The sequence below is a fragment of the Hyla sarda genome, unplaced genomic scaffold, assembly GCF_029499605.1.
Source record: "Hyla sarda isolate aHylSar1 unplaced genomic scaffold, aHylSar1.hap1 scaffold_72, whole genome shotgun sequence".
In the NCBI taxonomy this organism is placed as follows: Eukaryota; Metazoa; Chordata; class Amphibia; order Anura; family Hylidae; genus Hyla; species Hyla sarda.
Genome location: NW_026610740.1, coordinates 310,875 through 330,538, shown reverse-complemented (window position 1 = coordinate 330,538; position 19,664 = coordinate 310,875). Strand labels below are relative to the sequence as shown.

General features: G+C 43.8%; 1 protein-coding gene across 1 annotated transcript in view; it reads right to left on the bottom strand.

The window, feature by feature from the left end:
- C2CD5 (C2 calcium dependent domain containing 5) overlaps positions 1-19,664 on the bottom strand; it is a 128,706-nt gene that overhangs the window by 74,882 nt on the left and 34,160 nt on the right. Inside the window, 2 exon segments of the mRNA XM_056554438.1 lie at positions 5,855-5,963; positions 13,791-13,876. Of these exon segments, the coding sequence (XP_056410413.1) occupies positions 5,855-5,963; positions 13,791-13,876 (195 nt within the window).

Genomic DNA, 19,664 nt, shown 5'->3' with positions numbered 1-19,664 from the left:
TTTCACTCAAAATCTCACGATACATGGCCCCATTAAATCTTTCCTTTACAAGGATCAGTCGTCCTGGTCGCTTTTCAGAAAAACAGCCCCAAAGCCTGATGTTTCCACCCCCCATGCTTCACAGTAGGTATGGTGTTCTTTGGATGCAACTCAGCATTCTTTCTCCTCCAAACACGACGAGTTGAGTTTTTACCAAAAAGTTCGACTTTCATCTAACCATATGACATTCTCTCAATCCTCTTCTGCATCATCCAAATGCTCTCTAGCAAACTTCAGACGGGCCCAGACATGTACTGGCTTAAGCAGGGGGACACGTCTGGCACTGCATGATTTGAGTCCCTGTCGGTATAGTAGCCTTTGTTATTTTGGTCCCAGCTCTCTGCAGGTCATTCACTAGGTCCCCCGTGTGGTTCTGGGATTTTTTCTCACCGTTCTTGTGATCATTTTGACACCACAGGGTGAGATCTTGCGTGGAACCCCAGATGGAGGGAGATTATCAGTGGTCTTGTATGTCTTCCATTTTCTAATAATTGCTCCCACAGTGGATTTCTTCACACCAAGCTGCTTGCCTATTGCAGATTCAGTCTTCCCAGCCTGGTGCAGGACTACTATTTTGTTTCTGGTGTCCTTCGCCAGCTCTTTGGTCTTGGCCATAGTGGAGTTTGGAGTGTGACTGTTTGAGGTTGTGGACAGGTGTCTTTTATACTGATAACAAGTTCAAACAGGATCCATTAATACAGGTAACGAGTGGAGGACAGAGGAGACTCTTAAAGAAGTTACAGGTCTGTGAGAGGCAGAAATCTTACTTGTTTGTAGGTGACCAAATACTTATTTTCCACCATAATTTACAGATAAATTCTTTAATAATCAGACAATGTGATTTTATGGATTTTTCTCATTCTGTCTCATAGTTGAGGTTATAACCTATGATGGAAATTACAGCCTCATCTTTATAGGGGGAGAACTTGTACAATTGGGGGCTGACTAAATACTTTTTTGCCCCACTGTAAGTGAAGGAGCAGCTCCACATCCCAACACTGTACTGATCTGCTCCGACCACATCTAGAGCTGCATCCAGACTCCTGCTGGTCTCTAGTTAGTGCTCAGACGGCAGGATGTAATCAATATCATCAATATCAGGGATATGGGTGACTGCAGCTCTGGCTGTGACTGCAGCTCTGGCTGTGACTGCAGCTCTGGATGTGACTGCAGCTCTGGCTGTGACTGCAGCTCTGGATGTGACTGCAGCAGGATTCAGTATCCAGATGATAATAGTAGAGCTGCCCTTACAGACAATCCTCCTGGAGCGTTCATGCGCAGTTGTGTGCAGTGTCTGGGGTCACATGACCGGGTTAAAGAACATTGTGTGCAAGAAAGTAATCTCCTAATACTCAGGGACGATGATGAGATGACTGCTATAGGGGGCGCAAATCATGGGGTGAACTACTACCCCTACCATGACTGAATCATATGCCAGACTACTGCTCCTATGAGTCATAAAACGGACTACTACTCCTAGGATGAATGAATCATAATAGACTACTACTCCTAGCATAAATGAGTCATGTAGTGGACTACTACTCCTAGGAGGACAGTTATATGCAGGACTACTACCCCTAGGAGTCATGCGGTGTGCTGAACTACTACCTCTAGCAAGAATGAGTCATAAACCAGACTACTACCCCTAGAATGACTATCATATGGCGGACTACTACCCCTAGAATGACTATCATATGGCGGACTACTACCCCTAGAATGACTATCATATGGCGGACTACTACCCCTAGAATGACAGAATCATATGGCGGACTACTACCTCTAGAATGACAGAATCATATGGCGGACTACTACCCCTAGAATGACAGAATCATATGGCGGACTACTACCCCTAGAATGACAGAATCATATGGCAGACTACTACCTCTAGAATGACTATCATATGGCGGACTACTACCCCTAGAATGACTATCATATGGCGGACTACTTCCCCTAGAATGACAGACTCATATGGCGGAGTACTACCCCTAGAATGACTATCATATGGCGGACTACTACTCCTAGAATGACAGAATCATATGGCGGAGTACTACCCCTAGAATGACTATCATATGGCGGACTACTACTCCTAGAATGACAGAATCATATGGCGGACTACTACCCCTAGAATGACTATCATATGGCGGACTACTACCCCTAGAATGACAGAATCATATGGCAGACTACTACCCCTAGAATGACTATCATATGGCGGACTACTACTCCTAGAATGACAGAATCATATGGCGGACTACTACCCCTAGAATGACTATCATATGGCGGACTACTACCTCTAGAATGACTATCATATGGCGGACTACTACCCCTAGAATGACAGAATCATATGGCAGACTACTACCCCTAGAATGACTATCATATGGCGGACTACTACCCCTAGAATGACTATCATATGGCGGACTACTACCCCTAGAATGACTATCATATGGCGGACTACTACCCCTAGAGTGACTATCATATGGCGGACTACTACCCCTAGAATGACTATCATATGGCGGACTACTACCCCTAGAATGACAGAATCATATGGCGGACTACTACCCCTAGAATGACAGAATCATATGGCGGACTACTACCCCTAGAATGACAGAATCATATGGAGGACTACTACCCCTAGAATGACAGAATCATATGGAGGACTACTACCCCTAGAATGACAGAATCATATGGAGGACTACTACCTCTAGAATGACTATCATATGGCGGACTACTACCCCTAGAATGACTATCATATGGCGGACTACTACCCCTAGAATGACTATCATATGGCGGACTACTACCCCTAGAATGACTATCATATGGCGGACTACTAAACCTAGAATGACAGAATCATATGGTGGACTACTACCCCTAGAATGACTATCATATGGCGGACTACTACCCCTAGAATGACTATCATATGGCGGACTACTACCCCTAGAATGACTATCATATGGCGGACTACTATCCCTAGAATGACAGAATCATATGGCGGACTACTACGCCTAGAATGACTATCATATGGCGGACTACTACCCCTAGAATGACTATCATATGGCGGACTACTACCCCTAGAATGACTATCATATGGCGGACTACTACCCCTAGAATGACTATCATATGGCGGACTACTATCCCTAGAATGACAGAATCATATGGCGGACTACTACGCCTAGAATGACTATCATATGGCGGACTACTACCCCTAGAATGACTATCATATGGCGGACTACTAAACCTAGAATGACAGAATCATATGGTGGACTACTACCCCTAGAATGACAGAATCATATGGCGGACTACTACCCCTAGAATGACTGACTATCATATGGCGGACAACTACCCCTAGAATGACTATCATATGGCGGACTACTACCCCTAGAATGACAGAATCATATGGCGGACTACTACCCCTAGAATGACTATCATATGGCGGACTACTACCTCTAGAATGACTATCATATGGCGGACTACTACCCCTAGAATGACTATCATATGGCGGACTACTACCCCTAGAATGACAGAATCATATGGCGGACTACTACCTCTAGAATGACAGAATCATATGGCGGACTACTACCTCTAGAATGACAGAATCATATGGCGGACTACTACCCCTAGAATGACAGAATCATATGGCGGACTACTACCCCTAGAATGACTGACTATCATATGGCGGACTACTACCCCTAGAATGACTATCATATGGTGGACTACTACCCCTAGAATGACTATCATATGGCGGACTACTACCCCTAGAATGACAGAATCATATGGCGGACTACTACCCCTAGAATGACAGAATTATATGGCGGACTACTACCCCTAGAATGACAGAATCATATGGCGGACTACTACCCCTAGAATGACAGAATTATATGGCGGACTACTACCCCTAGAATGACAGAATCATATGGCGGACTACTACCTCTAGAATGACTATCATATGGCAGACTACTACCCCTAGAATGACTATCATATGGCGGACTACTACCCCTAGAATGACTGAATCATATGGCAGACTACTACCCCTAGAATGACAGAATCATATGGCGGACTACTACCCCTAGAATGACTATCATATGGCGGACTACTACCTCTAGAATGACTATCATATGGCGGACTACTACCCCTAGAATGACTGAATCATATGGCGGACTACTACCCCTAGAATGACTATCATATGGCGGACTACTACCCCTAGAATGACAGAATCATATGGCGGACTACTACCCCTAGAATGACAGAATCATATGGCGGACTACTACCCCTGGGATAAATAATTCAGTACCGTGAAGCCAGGCGACAACTACAGAACCAACACAGCAAGATGATCTAATGACAAGACAACTGGACTACAACCCCCAGCGGTGATCATGGACTCTCATCATATATCACTGGACACCATCAATTCTCAATATCATGAGCTTACTGTGTAAATACATTATTTTACTGATCTTGTACATGTCTTATCCTCCAGTCACCTCCAGAGCTGCACTCACTATTCTGCTGTTACGTCATGTCTTATCCTCCAGAGCTGCACTCACTATTCTGCTGTTCCATCATGTCTTATCCTCCAGAGCTACACTCACTATTCTGCTGTTGCATCATGTCTTATCCTCCAGAGCTGCACTCACTATTCTGCTGTAATATCATGTCTTATCCTCCAGAGCCGCACTCGCTATTCTGCTGTTACATCATGTCTTAACCTCCAGAGCTGCACTCACTATTCTGCTGTTACACCATGTCTTATCCTCCAGAGCCGCACTCGCTATTCTGCTGTTACATCATGTATTATCCTCCAGAGCTACACTCACTATTCTACTGTTACATCATGTCTTATCCTCCAGAGCCGCACTCGCTATTCTGCTGTTACATCATGCCTTATCCTCCAGAGATGCACTCACTATTCTGCTGTTACATCATGTCTTCTCCTCCAGAGCTGCACTCACTATTCTGCTGGTACATCATGTCTTCTCCTCCAGAGCTGCACTCACTATTCTGCTGTTACATCATGTCTTATCCTCCAAAGCTGCACTCACTATTCTGCTGTTGCATCATGTCTTATCCTCCAGAGCTGCACTCACTATTCTGCTGTTACATCATGCCTTATCCTCCAGAGCTGCACTCACTATTCTGCTGTTACATCATGTCTTATCCTCCACAGCTGCACTCACTATTCTGCTGTTACATCATGTTTTATCCTCCAGACATGATGTAACAGTCGAATAGTGAGTGCAGCTCTGGAGGATGAGACATGATGTAACAGCAGAATAGTGAGTGCAGCTCTGGAGGGGAGTTGAGTATAAGATCAGGTCAGTGTAATGATGATTTGGTTGTAACTTGAGCAATAATTCTCTGCCACGTCTACAGCACAGGGACACGTCCAACCAAAATCACAGTCCCAGCAGTCAGTGGAGCCTTCCTCACATCAGTCCTGCTCACAGCCATGGATCTGTTACAATGTGTCAGCCCAGGACAGGAGGATTGTCTAAACTGATGCACTGTAACAAACCCTCAGCTGAGTGAGCAGAGTCACTGCATCTAAATGTTCTCATTTCACTGACAGCAAGCATAGGTGTTGAAAATGGAGAGACATACAGACCATTAGAAATGACAGAAGTAACGATGAGCCTTTCTTTATAGGAGACATCGGCCCCTGGATCCCAGAGGTAAGATCCCCCCCTCCAAAAAAAAACACAGACCAGGGAGGAGGAGCCTGGCTGCTGACCAGGGTGTCAGAACTCCGCCCCTCAGAGGCCCACAAAGGGGATGACAACCGGTTACCCAAATACTCCCTGGACTGAGCTACAGGACCTACCCGGATTGTGTATCCGATCCAGAAGCTTCACCGATCGGGCGCTGACCACTCCGCCAACATGGACGAGGAAACCCGCGGGGAACACGGTCAGGGTGAAGAAAGGGAACTCCTGTTATAAGAAGAGCAATCGTTATATATAAACACAGCGCCCCCTGTATAATACTGGACAGAACTATATATAACACAACGCCCCCTGTATAATACTGGACAGGACTATATATAACACAGCGCCCCCTGTATAATACTGGACAGGACTATATATAACACAGCGCCCCCTGTATAATACTGGACAGGACTATATATAACACAGCGCCCCCTGTATAATACTGGACAGGACTATATGCGCCCCCTGTATAATACTGGACAGGACTATATATAACACAGCGCCCCCTGTATAATACTGGACAGAACTATATATAACACAGCGCCCCCTGTATAATACTGGACAGGACTATATATAACACAGCGCCCCCTGTATAATACTGGACAGGACTATATATAACACAGCGCCCCCTGTATAATACTGGACAGGACTATATATAACACAGCGCCCCCTGTATAATACTGGACAGAACTATATATAACACAGCGCCCCCTGTATAATACTGGACAGGACTATATATATAACAGCGCCCCCTGTATAATACTGGACAGAACTATATATAACACAGCGCCCCCTGTATAATACTGGACAGGACTATATATAACACAGCGCCCCCTGTATAATACTGGACAGGACTATATATAACACAGCGCCCCCTGTATAATACTGGACAGGACTATATATAACACAGCGCCCCCTGTATAATACTGGACAGGACTATATATATATATAACAGCGCCCCCTGTATAATACTGGACAGGACTATATATAACACAGCGCCCCCTGTATAATACTGGACAGGACTATATGCGCCCCCTGTATAATACTGGACAGGACTATATATAACACAGCGCCCCCTGTATAATACTGGACAGGACTATATATAACACAGCGCCCCCTGTATAATACTGGACAGGACTATATATATATATATATATATATAACACAGCGCCCCCTGTATAATACTGGACAGGACTATATATAACACAGCGCCCCCTGTATAATACTGGACAGGACTATATATAACACAGCGCCCCCTGTATAATACTGGACAGGACTATATATATATATATATAACACAGCGCCCCCTGTATAATACTGGACAGGACTATATATATATATATATATATAACACAGCGCCCCCTGTATAATACTGGACAGGACTATATATATATATAACACAGCGCCCCCTGTATAATACTGGACAGGACTATATATATATATATATAACACAGCGCCCCCTGTATAATACTGGACAGGACTATATATAACACAGCGCCCCCTGTATAATACTGGACAGGACTATATATAACACAGCGCCCCCTGTATAATACTGGACAGGACTATATATATATATATAACACAGCGCCCCCTGTATAATACTGGACAGGACTATATATAACACAGCGCCCCCTGTATAATACTGGACAGGACTATATATAACACAGCGCCCCCTGTATAATACTGGACAGGACTATATATAACACAGCGCCCCCTGTATAATACTGGAAAGGACTATATATAACACAGCGCCCCCTGTATAATACTGGACAGGACTATATATAACACAGCGCCCCCTGTATAATACTGGACAGGACTATATATAACACAGCGCCCCCTGTATAATACTGGACAGGACTAAATATAACACAGCGCCCCCTGTATAATACTGGACAGGACTATATATATATATATAACACAGCGCCCCCTGTATAATACTGGACAGGACTATATATATATATAACACAGCGCCCCCTGTATAATACTGGACAGGACTATATATAACACAGCGCCCCCTGTATAATACTGGACAGGACTATATATATATATATATAACACAGCGCCCCCTGTATAATACTGGACAGGACTATATATAACACAGCGCCCCCTGTATAATACTGGACAGGACTATATATATATATATATATATATATATAACACAGCGCCCCCTGTATAATACTGGACAGGACTATATATAACACAGCGCCCCCTGTATAATACTGGACAGGACTATATATATATATATATATAACACAGCGCCCCCTGTATAATACTGGACAGGACTATATATAACACAGCGCCCCCTGTATAATACTGGACAGGACTATATATAACACAGCGTCCCCTGTATAATACTGGACAGGACTATATATAACACAGCGCCCCCTGTATAATACTGGACAGGACTATATATAACACAGCGTCCCCTGTATAATACTGGACAGGACTATATATAACACAGCGCCCCCTGTATAATACTGGACAGGACTATATATAACACAGCGCCCCCTGTATAATACTGGACAGGACTATATATAACACAGCGCCCCCTGTATAATACTGGACAGGACTATATATATATATATAACACAGCGCCCCCTGTATAATACTGGACAGGACTATATATATATATATATAACACAGCGCCCCCTGTATAATACTGGACAGGACTATATATAACACAGCGCCCCCTGTATAATACTGGAAAGGACTATATATAACACAGCGCCCCCTGTATAATACTGGACAGGACTATATATAACACAGCGCCCCCTGTATAATACTGGAAAGGACTATATATAACACAGCGCCCCCTGTATAATACTGGACAGGACTATATATAACACAGCGCCCCCTGTATAATACTGGACAGGACTATATATATATATATATAACACAGCGCCCCCTGTATAATACTGGACAGGACTATATATAACACAGCGCCCCCTGTATAATACTGGACAGGACTATATATATATATATAACACAGCGCCCCCTGTATAATACTGGACAGGACTATATATATATATAACACAGCGCCCCCTGTATAATACTGGACAGGACTATATATATATATAACACAGCGCCCCCTGTATAATACTGGACAGGACTATATATATATATAACACAGCGCCCCCTGTATAATACTGGACAGGACTATATATAACACAGCGCCCCCTGTATAATACTGGACAGGACTATATATAACACAGCGCCCCCTGTATAATACTGGACAGGACTATATATATATATAACACAGCGCCCCCTGTATAATACTGGACAGGACTATATATATATATAACACAGCGCCCCCTGTATAATACTGGACAGGACTATATGCGCCCCCTGTATAATACTGGACAGGACTATATATATATATAACACAGCGCCCCCTGTATAATACTGGACAGGACTATATATATATATAACACAGCGCCCCCTGTATAATACTGGACAGGACTATATATATATAACACAGCGCCCCCTGTATAATACTGGACAGGACTATATATAACACAGCGCCCCCTGTATAATACTGGACAGGACTATATATAACAGCGCCCCCTGTATAATACTGGACAGGACTATATATATATATATAACACAGCGCCCCCTGTATAATACTGGACAGGACTATATATATATATATAACACAGCGCCCCCTGTATAATACTGGACAGGACTATATATATATATAACACAGCGCCCCCTGTATAATACTGGACAGGACTATATATATATATATAACACAGCGCCCCCTGTATAATACTGGACAGGACTATGTATATATATAACACAGCGCCCCCTGTATAATACTGGACAGAACTATATATAACACAGCGCCCCCTGTATAATACTGGACAGGACTATATATAACACATCGCCCCCTGTATAATACTGGACAGGACTATATATAACACAGCGCCCCCTGTATAATACTGGACAGGACTATATATAACACAGCGCCCCCTGTATAATACTGGACAGGACTATATATAACACAGCGCCCCCTGTATAATACTGGACAGGACTATATATAACACAGCGCCCCCTGTATAATACTGGACAGGACTATATATAACACAGCGCCCCCTGTATAATACTGGACAGGACTATATATAACACAGCGCCCCCTGTATAATACTGGACAGGACTATATATATATATATATATATATATATATATATATAACACAGCGCCCCCTGTATAATACTGGACAGGACTATATATATATATATATATATATATATATATATAAACACAGCGCCCCCTGTATAATACTGGACAGGACTATATATAAACACAGCGCCCCCTGTATAATACTGGACAGAACTATATATAACACAGCGCCCCCTGTATAATACTGGACAGGACTATATATAACACAGCGCCCCCTGTATAATACTGGACAGGACTATATATAACACAGCGCCCCCTGTATAATACTGGACAGGACTATATATATATATATATATAACAGCGCCCCCTGTATAATACTGGACAGGACTATATATAACACAGCACCCCCTGTATAATACTGGACAGGACTATATATAACACAGCGCCCCCTGTATAATACTGGACAGGACTATATATAAACACAGCGCCCCCTGTATAATACTGGACAGGACTATATATAACACAGCGCCCCCTGTATAATACTGGACAGGACTATATATAACACAGCGCCCCCTGTATAATACTGGACAGGACTATATATAACACAGCGCCCCCTGTATAATACTGGACAGGACTATATATAACACAGCGCCCCCTGTATAATACTGGACAGGACTATATATAACACAGCGCCCCCTGTATAATACTGGACAGGACTATATATATATATATATATATAACACAGCGCCCCCTGTATAATACTGGACAGGACTATATGCGCCCCCTTTATAATACTGGACAGGACTATATATATATATATATATATATATATATATAACACAGCGCCCCCCTGTATAATACTGGACAGGACTATATATATATATATATATATATATATATATATATATATATATATACATATATATATATATATATAACACAGCGCCCCCTGTATAATACTGGACAGGACTATATATAACACAGCGCCCCCTGTATAATACTGGACAGGACTATATATATATATATATATATATATATATATATACATATATATATATATATAACACAGCGCCCCCTGTATAATACTGGACAGGACTATATATAACACAGCGCCCCCTGTATAATACTGGACAGGACTATATATAACACAGCGCCCCCTGTATAATACTGGACAGGACTATATATATATATAACACAGCGCCCCCTGTATAATACTGGACAGGACTATATATATATATAACACAGCGCCCCCTGTATAATACTGGACAGGACTATATATATATATAACACAGCGCCCCCTGTATAATACTGGACAGGACTATATATAACACAGCGCCCCCTGTATAATACTGGACAGGACTATATATAACACAGCGCCCCCTGTATAATACTGGACAGGACTATATGCGCCCCCTGTATAATACTGGACAGGACTATATATAACACAGCGCCCCCTGTATAATACTGGACAGGACTATATATATATATATAACACAGCGCCCCCTGTATAATACTGGACAGGACTATATATATATATAACACAGCGCCCCCTGTATAATACTGGACAGGACTATATATATATATATATATATAACACAGCGCCCCCTGTATAATACTGGACAGGACTATATATATATATATATATATATATATATATATATATATATATATATATAACACAGCGCCCCCTGTATAATACTGGACAGGACTATATATAACACAGCGCCCCCTGTATAATACTGGACAGGACTATATATAACACAGCGCCCCCTGTATAATACTGGACAGGACTATATATATATATATATAACACAGCGCCCCCTGTATAATACTGGACAGGACTATATATATATATAACACAGCGCCCCCTGTATAATACTGGACAGGACTATATATAACACAGCGCCCCCTGTATAATACTGGACAGGACTATATATAACACAGCGCCCCCTGTATAATACTGGACAGGACTATATATATATATATATATAACACAGCGCCCCCTGTATAATACTGGACAGGACTATATATATATATATATATATATATATATATATATATATATAACACAGCGCCCCCTGTATAATACTGGACAGGACTATATATAACACAGCGCCCCCTGTATAATACTGGACAGGACTATATATAACACAGCGCCCCCTGTATAATACTGGACAGGACTATATATATATATATATAACACAGCGCCCCCTGTATAATACTGGACAGGACTATATATATATATAACACAGCGCCCCCTGTATAATACTGGACAGGACTATATATAACACAGCGCCCCCTGTATAATACTGGACAGGACTATATATAACACAGCGCCCCCTGTATAATACTGGACAGGACTATATATATACATATATATATATATATATATATATATATATATATGTATATATATAGTCCTGTCCAGTATTATACAGGGGGCGCTGTGTTATATATAGTCCTGTCCAGTATTATACAGGGGGCGCTGTGTTATATATATATATATATATATATATATATATAACACAGCGCCCCCTGTATAATACTGGACAGGACTATATGCGCCCCCTGTATAATACTGGACAGGACTATATATAACACAGCGCCCCCTGTATAATACTGGACAGGACTATATATATATATAACACAGAGCCCCCTGTATAATACTGGACAGGACTATATATATATATAACAGCGCCCCCTGTATAATACTGGACAGGACTATATGCGCCCCCTTTATAATACTGGACAGGACTATACGCACCCCCTGTATAATACTGGACAGGACTATATATAACACAGCGCCCCCTGTATAATACTGGACAGGAGTATATATATATATATATATATATATATATATATATATATATATATATATATAAATAACACAGCGCCCCCTGTATAATACTGGACAGGACTATATGCGCCCCCTGTATAATACTGGACAGGACTATATATAACACAGCTCCCCCTGTATAATACTGGACAGGACTATATATATATATATATATAACACAGCGCCCCCTGTATAATACTGGACAGGACTATATATATATATATATATATATATATAACACAGCGCCCCCTGTATAATACTGGACAGGACTATATATAACACAGCGCCCCCTGTATAATACTGGCCAGGACTATATATAACACAGCGCCCCCTGTATAATACTGGACAGGACTATATATATATATATAACACAGCGCCCCCTGTATAATACTGGACAGGACTATATATATATATAACACAGCGCCCCCTGTATAATACTGGACAGGACTATATATATATATAACACAGCGCCCCCTGTATAATACTGGACAGGACTATATATATATATATATAACACAGCGCCCCCTGTATAATACTGGACAGGACTATATATATATATATATATATATATATATATATAACACAGCGCCCCCTGTATAATACTGGACAGGACTATATGCGCCCCCTGTATAATACTGGACAGGACTATATATATATATAACACAGCGCCCCCTGTATAATACTGGACAGGACTATATATATATAACACAGCGCCCCCTGTATAATACTGGACAGGACTATATATATATATATATATAACACAGCGCCCCCTGTATAATACTGGACAGGACTATATATATATATATATATATATATATATATATATAACACAGCGCCCCCTGTATAATACTGGACAGGACTATATGCGCCCCCTGTATAATACTGGACAGGACTATATATAACACAACGCCCCCTGTATAATACTGGACAGGACTATATATATATATATATAACACAGCGCCCCCTGTATAATACTGAACAGGACTATATATATATATATATAACACAGCGCCCCCTGTATAATACTGGACAGGACTATATGCGCCCCCTGTATAATACTGGACAGGACTATATATAACACAGCGCCCCCTGCTTACCCGCTGCTCCAGTGCTGACTGCGTCTGTTGCCTCAGGAGGGTTTTGAAGGCTCCGCCCTCTCTTCCTGCGCTTCCACTTCCCATACCTAGAAAGAGATCTGAGAGTCAAGGGGGCGGGGCCGGTGGTGATCTCTAGGGTCAGGGTGGATCCTTCCCGAGCAGATACTATCACTGCTGCCGGACTAATAGGGAATCCACATATTGGAGTGAGGACGGCGCTCATGGCGAGGAGGATCCCGAGAGCTTATACTGGGGACCCGAGGATCAGCGGCGCTGTGTGACGCTGCTCTTATAGGACTTTTAGTATGACTAAACCTCACTCTAAATTCACAGGACAATCCGTGGACGCACGCTTGGCTCTTACGTTAACGCACTTTGGCGCCGTCTTTCCTCCAAGTTGTGGATACCCGATTCTCTGATCTGGAGAGGAGGGGTGGGGGAGGGGAATGGTCGTGTCCAAACTTCATCAATGTATCAATAAAAAAAAGTTTTGCAACTCTGTAACAAAACGTAATGTCACAATCCCTCCCCCGTTCTCAAGATCTCTGCTTACTGTCATTGAATTGGAACAACTCTATACAAGCCGGTGGTTACATAAAATTGTTACAATGTATTAGCGAAGGAAACGCCGCCCCAGACCCCGGCTTCTAGTGAAACATTGTAACCAGGACAAAATGATGTAATGAAGGCTTCCATTCACTGACAGCAAGCAGACATCATGGAAACAGCGAGAGATTGAGACAAAAAACATTTCAAAACTCTTTATACGTTAATACCGCATCGGACAAGGAAAGGAGGGGGGGGGGGGTACATACTTTATAATAGAGCCCTCCCCTTATGGAGACCCCCAAGCACTAGACATTAGTAGCTGTGATCAGATAAGGAAACATAAAGTCTTGGATGACACCGGGGGGCGGAGGACACACGACACGTGCAACCACAGACACCACCAGCACCGCAATATATAAATATATATATATACAGGAGAGGTCAGAGGTCAGAGACTGGACAGAGACAGAGCACCTGATGTACGGTGATGGAGATGACAGGACAGAGGGGGGGGGCGGGTCACATGAACTCCAGGAGCTCAGAATCAGATTCTTTTTAATAGGGGTGCACATACTTTATGGGCTGCCTAATAAACACACTGTAAGCTGATGACATATGAGGTGGTGACGCATCACACGATGACATCATCACCGCCTCCAGAGGACATCACAACATTGCTGAACTGGCAATCCCCTTGCATAGCTTTATATGAAAATCGGGGGGGCTGGGAGGACGGTGACAGTGACATCATGGCCGAGGTCTGGGGCCCCCGAGCAGTAAGGGGTCCCAGAGAAATCACGGCCCTCCCCTTATATTATAGCAATATCACAATGACGTACAGGAGCACTGAGCATGTCTGTACCGGGAGAGGATCTGTAACATATTATAGTGAGGTCTGCAGTGTACACTGTGCCACACAAACACAAAATAAAAATATGCTACTGGGCCCTGCGCATGCTATAGGGCTCTCACTGCAAGCACAAGACAGCCTCAGAGGATCAAGGGAGACATACCATGAATGCATCACTGAAAATACAGCCTATCCATTCACTAGAGATGGGGAGAGACGTCACTAGAGATGGGGAGAGACGTCACTGAGAATACAGCCTATCCATTCACTAGAGATGGGGAGAGACGTCACTAGAGATGGGGAGAGACGTCACTGAGAATACAGCCTATCCATTCACTAGAGATGGGGAGAGACGTCACTAGAGATGGGGAGAGACGTCACTGAGAATACAGCCTATCCATTCACTAGAGATGGGGAGAGACGTCACTAGAGATGGGGAGAGACGTCACTGAGAATACAGCCTATCCATTCACTAGAGATGGGGAGAGACGTCACTAGAGATGGGGAGAGACGTCACTGAGAATACAGCCTATCCATTCACTAGAGAAGGGGAGAGACATCACTAGAGATGGGGAGAGACGTCACTAAAGATGGGGAGAGACGTCCTGAGAATACAGCCTATCCATTCACTAGAGATGGGGAGAGACGTCACTAGAGATGGGGAGAGACGTCACTAGAGATGGGTAGAGACATCACTGAGAATACAGCCTATCCATTCACTAGAGAAGGGGAGAGACGTCACTAGAGATGGGGAGAGACGTCCTGAGAATACAGCCTATCCATTCACTAGAGATGGGGAGAGACGTCACTAGAGATGGGGAGAGACGTCACTAGAGATGGGGAGAGACGTCACTGAGAATACAGCCTATCCATTCACTAGAGATGGGTGGGGGGAAGACATCCCTAGAGATCGGGGGAGACATCCCTAGAGATCGGGGAAAGACATCCCTAGAGATCGGGGAAAGACATCCCTAGAGATCGGGGGAAGACATCCCTAGAGATGGGTGGGGGGGGGGGGAAGACATCCCTAGAGATCGGGGGAAGACATCCCTAGAGATCGGGGGAAGACATCCCTAGAGATCGGGGGAAGACATCCCTAGAGATCGGGGGAAGACATCCCTAGAGATCGGGGGAAGACATCCCTAGAGATCGGGGGAAGACATCCCTAGAGATCGGGGGAAGACATCCCTAGAGATCGGGGGAAGACATCCCTAGAGATCGGGGGAAGACATCCCTAGAGATGGGTGGGGGGGAAGACATCCCTAGAGATCGGGGGGAGACATCCCTAGAGATCGGGGGAGACATCCCTAGAGATCGGGGGAGACATCCCTAGAGATCGGGGGGAGACATCCATTCACTAGAGATCAGCGGTGACATCACTGAGAATACAGCCTATCCATCAGGGATTGGGGGAGACATCACTAGAGATTGGGGGAGACATCACTAGAGATTGGGGGAGACATCACTAGAGATTGGGGGAGACATCACTAGAGATTGGGGGAGACATCACTAGAGATTGGGGGAGACATCACTAGAGATTGGTGGAGACATCACTAGAGATTGGTGGAGACATCACTAGAGATTGGGGGAGACATCACTAGAGATTGGGGGAGACATCACTAGAGATTGGGGGAGACATCACTAGAGATTGGGGGAGACATCACTAGAGATTGGGGGAGACATCACTAGAGATTGGGGGAGACATCACAGATTGCATTCATGGTATACCTGCCTTATAAGGCTCTGATGTTAGTGTCACACTGGATTTTCGTGCACAAATATAACGTTAGTTTTGTGGTGCGGTCACACACATGAATGCCGTGCTTGTGAACCAAGACGTGCGGCAGGCGATCCTACCAGCGGACAGCAGCAGCTCGTCACTGAGCGACACGGATTTCCTCAGCCGCGGGCTGATGCAACTAGTGTGTGGTGGGGAGACGCTACAGGCCAGGAGGAGACTATGGGACTGTCTGAGGCTCGGGAACTTGTACATAAGAGCGGGGGAATTGGGGGAGACGAAAAATCGAGGACCCTTTGGAATGAGAGCTGAAGGACAAAATGAGGATGGAACGACGTTGTGTGATGGAGAGAGAACAGAAAGAGAAGGAAGAAAGGAACAAAAGTGATACAAAATAATAGAAGGAATACAGCAGCAATGTGGGGGGTACAGATATAGTAGATATCTGCAGCCATCACTCCAGGGGGACGACCAAACACAATATAATGGTGGGTGGTGGGGGGGTGGCTATCAAAACCTTGGCTGAGACGAGAGCGGACTGTACCACCTATAGAAGTGTGAGAGGGGGATATGTGAAGTAGCAGTGCTCTGTGAGAGTGGATTATGTGAAGTAGAAGTGTTCTGTGAGAGGGGGGTTATGTGAAGTAGAAGTGTTCTGTGAGAGGGGGGGGGGTTATGTGAAGTAGAAGTGTTCTGTGAGAGTGGATTATGTGAAGTAGAAGTGTTCTGTGAGAGGTGGGGTTATGTGAAGTAGAAGTGTTCTGTGAGAGGTGGGGTTATGTGAAGTAGAAGTGTTCTGTGAGAGGGGGGGTTATGTGAAGTAGAAGTGTTCTGTGAGAGGGGGGGTTATGTGAAGTAGAAGTGTTCTGTGAGAGGGGGGGGTTATGTGAAGTAGAAGTGTTCTGTGAGAGTGGATTATGTGAAGTAGAAGTGTTCTGTGAGAGGTGGGGTTATGTGAAGTAGAAGTGTTCTGTGAGAGGGGGGGTTATGTGAAGTAGAAGTGTTCTGTGAGAGGTGGGGTTATGTGAAGTAGAAGTGTTCTGTGAGAGGTGGGGTTATGTGAAGTAGAAGTGTTCTGTGAGAGGGGGGGTTATGTGAAGTAGAAGTGTTCTGTGAGAGGTGGGGTTATGTGAAGTAGAAGTGTTCTGTGAGAGGGGGGGGTTATGTGAAGTAGAAGTGTTCTGTGAGAGGTGGGTTATGTGAAGTAGAAGTGTTCTGTGAGAGGTGGGGTTATGTGAAGTAGAAGTGTTCTGTGAGAGGGGGGGTTATGTGAAGTAGAAGTGTTCTGTGAGAGGTGGGGTTATGTGAAGTAGAAGTGTTCTGTGAGAGGGGGGGTTATGTGAAGTAGAAGTGTTTTGTGAGAGGGGGGTTATGGGAAGTAAAAGTGTTCTGTGAGAGGGGGGGTTATGTGAAGTAGAAGTGTTCAGTGAGAGGGCGGTTATGGGAAGTAAAAGTGTTCTGTGAGAGGGGGGGTTATGTGAAGTAGAAGTGTTCTGTGAGAGTGGATTATGTGAAGTAGAAGTGTTCTGTGAGAGGTGGGGTTATGTGAAGTAGAAGTGTTCTGTGAGAGGTGGGGTTATGTGAAGTAGAAGTGTTCTGTGAGAGGGGGGGTTATGTGAAGTAGAAGTGTTCTGTGAGAGGGCGGTTATGGGATGTAAAAGTGTTCTGTGAGAGGGGGGGTTATGTGAAGTAGAAGTGTTCTGTGAGAGGGGGGGTTATGTGAAGTAGAAGTGTTCTGTGAGAGGGGGGGTTATGTGAAGTAGAAATGTTCTGTGAGAGGGGGGGTTATGTGAAGTAAAAGGGTTCTGTGAGAGGGGAGTATGTGAAGTAAAAGGGTTCTGTGAGAGGGAGATATGGGAAGTGTTCTGTTAGAGAAGGGGGTAACGGAAGTAGACATGCTCTAGAGAGGAGGGTTATGGGAAGTAGAAGTGTTCTGTTAGAGGGGGGATATGGGAAGCAAAATGATTATAGAAAGTAAAAGTGTTCTGTGATGGAGGAATATGGGATGTAGAAGTGTTCAGTGAGAGGGGGGATATGGGAAGTAGAAGTGTTCTGTTAGAGGGGGGAATGTGAAGTATAAATGTTTTGGACCAGGGGGGTTAGAGGAGGTAGAAGTGTTCTGTTAGAGGGGGATATGGAAAGTAGAAATGCTCTGGAGAGGGGGGGGGGATACAAGAAGTAGAAGTGCTCTGTGAGAGGGGATATGGGAATTAAAAGTGATGTGTGAGAGGGGGATATGGAAAGTAGAAATGTTTTGTGAGAGGGGATATGGGAAATCGAAGTGCTCTGTTAGAGGGGGATATGGGAAGTAAAAGTGAGGTGTTAGGGGGAATATAGAAAGTAAAAGTGTTCTGTCATGGAGGGATATGGGAAGTATAAGTGCTCTGTGATTGAGGAATATGGGAAGTAAAAGAGTTCTGTGAGAGGGGGATATGGGAAGTAAAAGTGATGTGTGAGAGGGGGATATAGAAAGTAGAAATGTTTTGTGAGAGGGGATACGGGAAGAAGAAGTGCTCTGTTCGAGGGGAATATGGGAAGTAAAAGTGATGTGTGAGGGGGGATATAGAAAGTAAAAGTGTTCTGTCATGGAGGGATATGGGAAGTATAAGTGCTCTGTGAGAGGGATATGGGAAGTAGAAGTGCTCTGTGATTGAGGAATATGGGAAGTAGAAGTGCTCTGTGAGAGGGGGTTATGGGAAGTAGAAATGTTCTGTAAGAGGGAAGATATAGAAAGTAA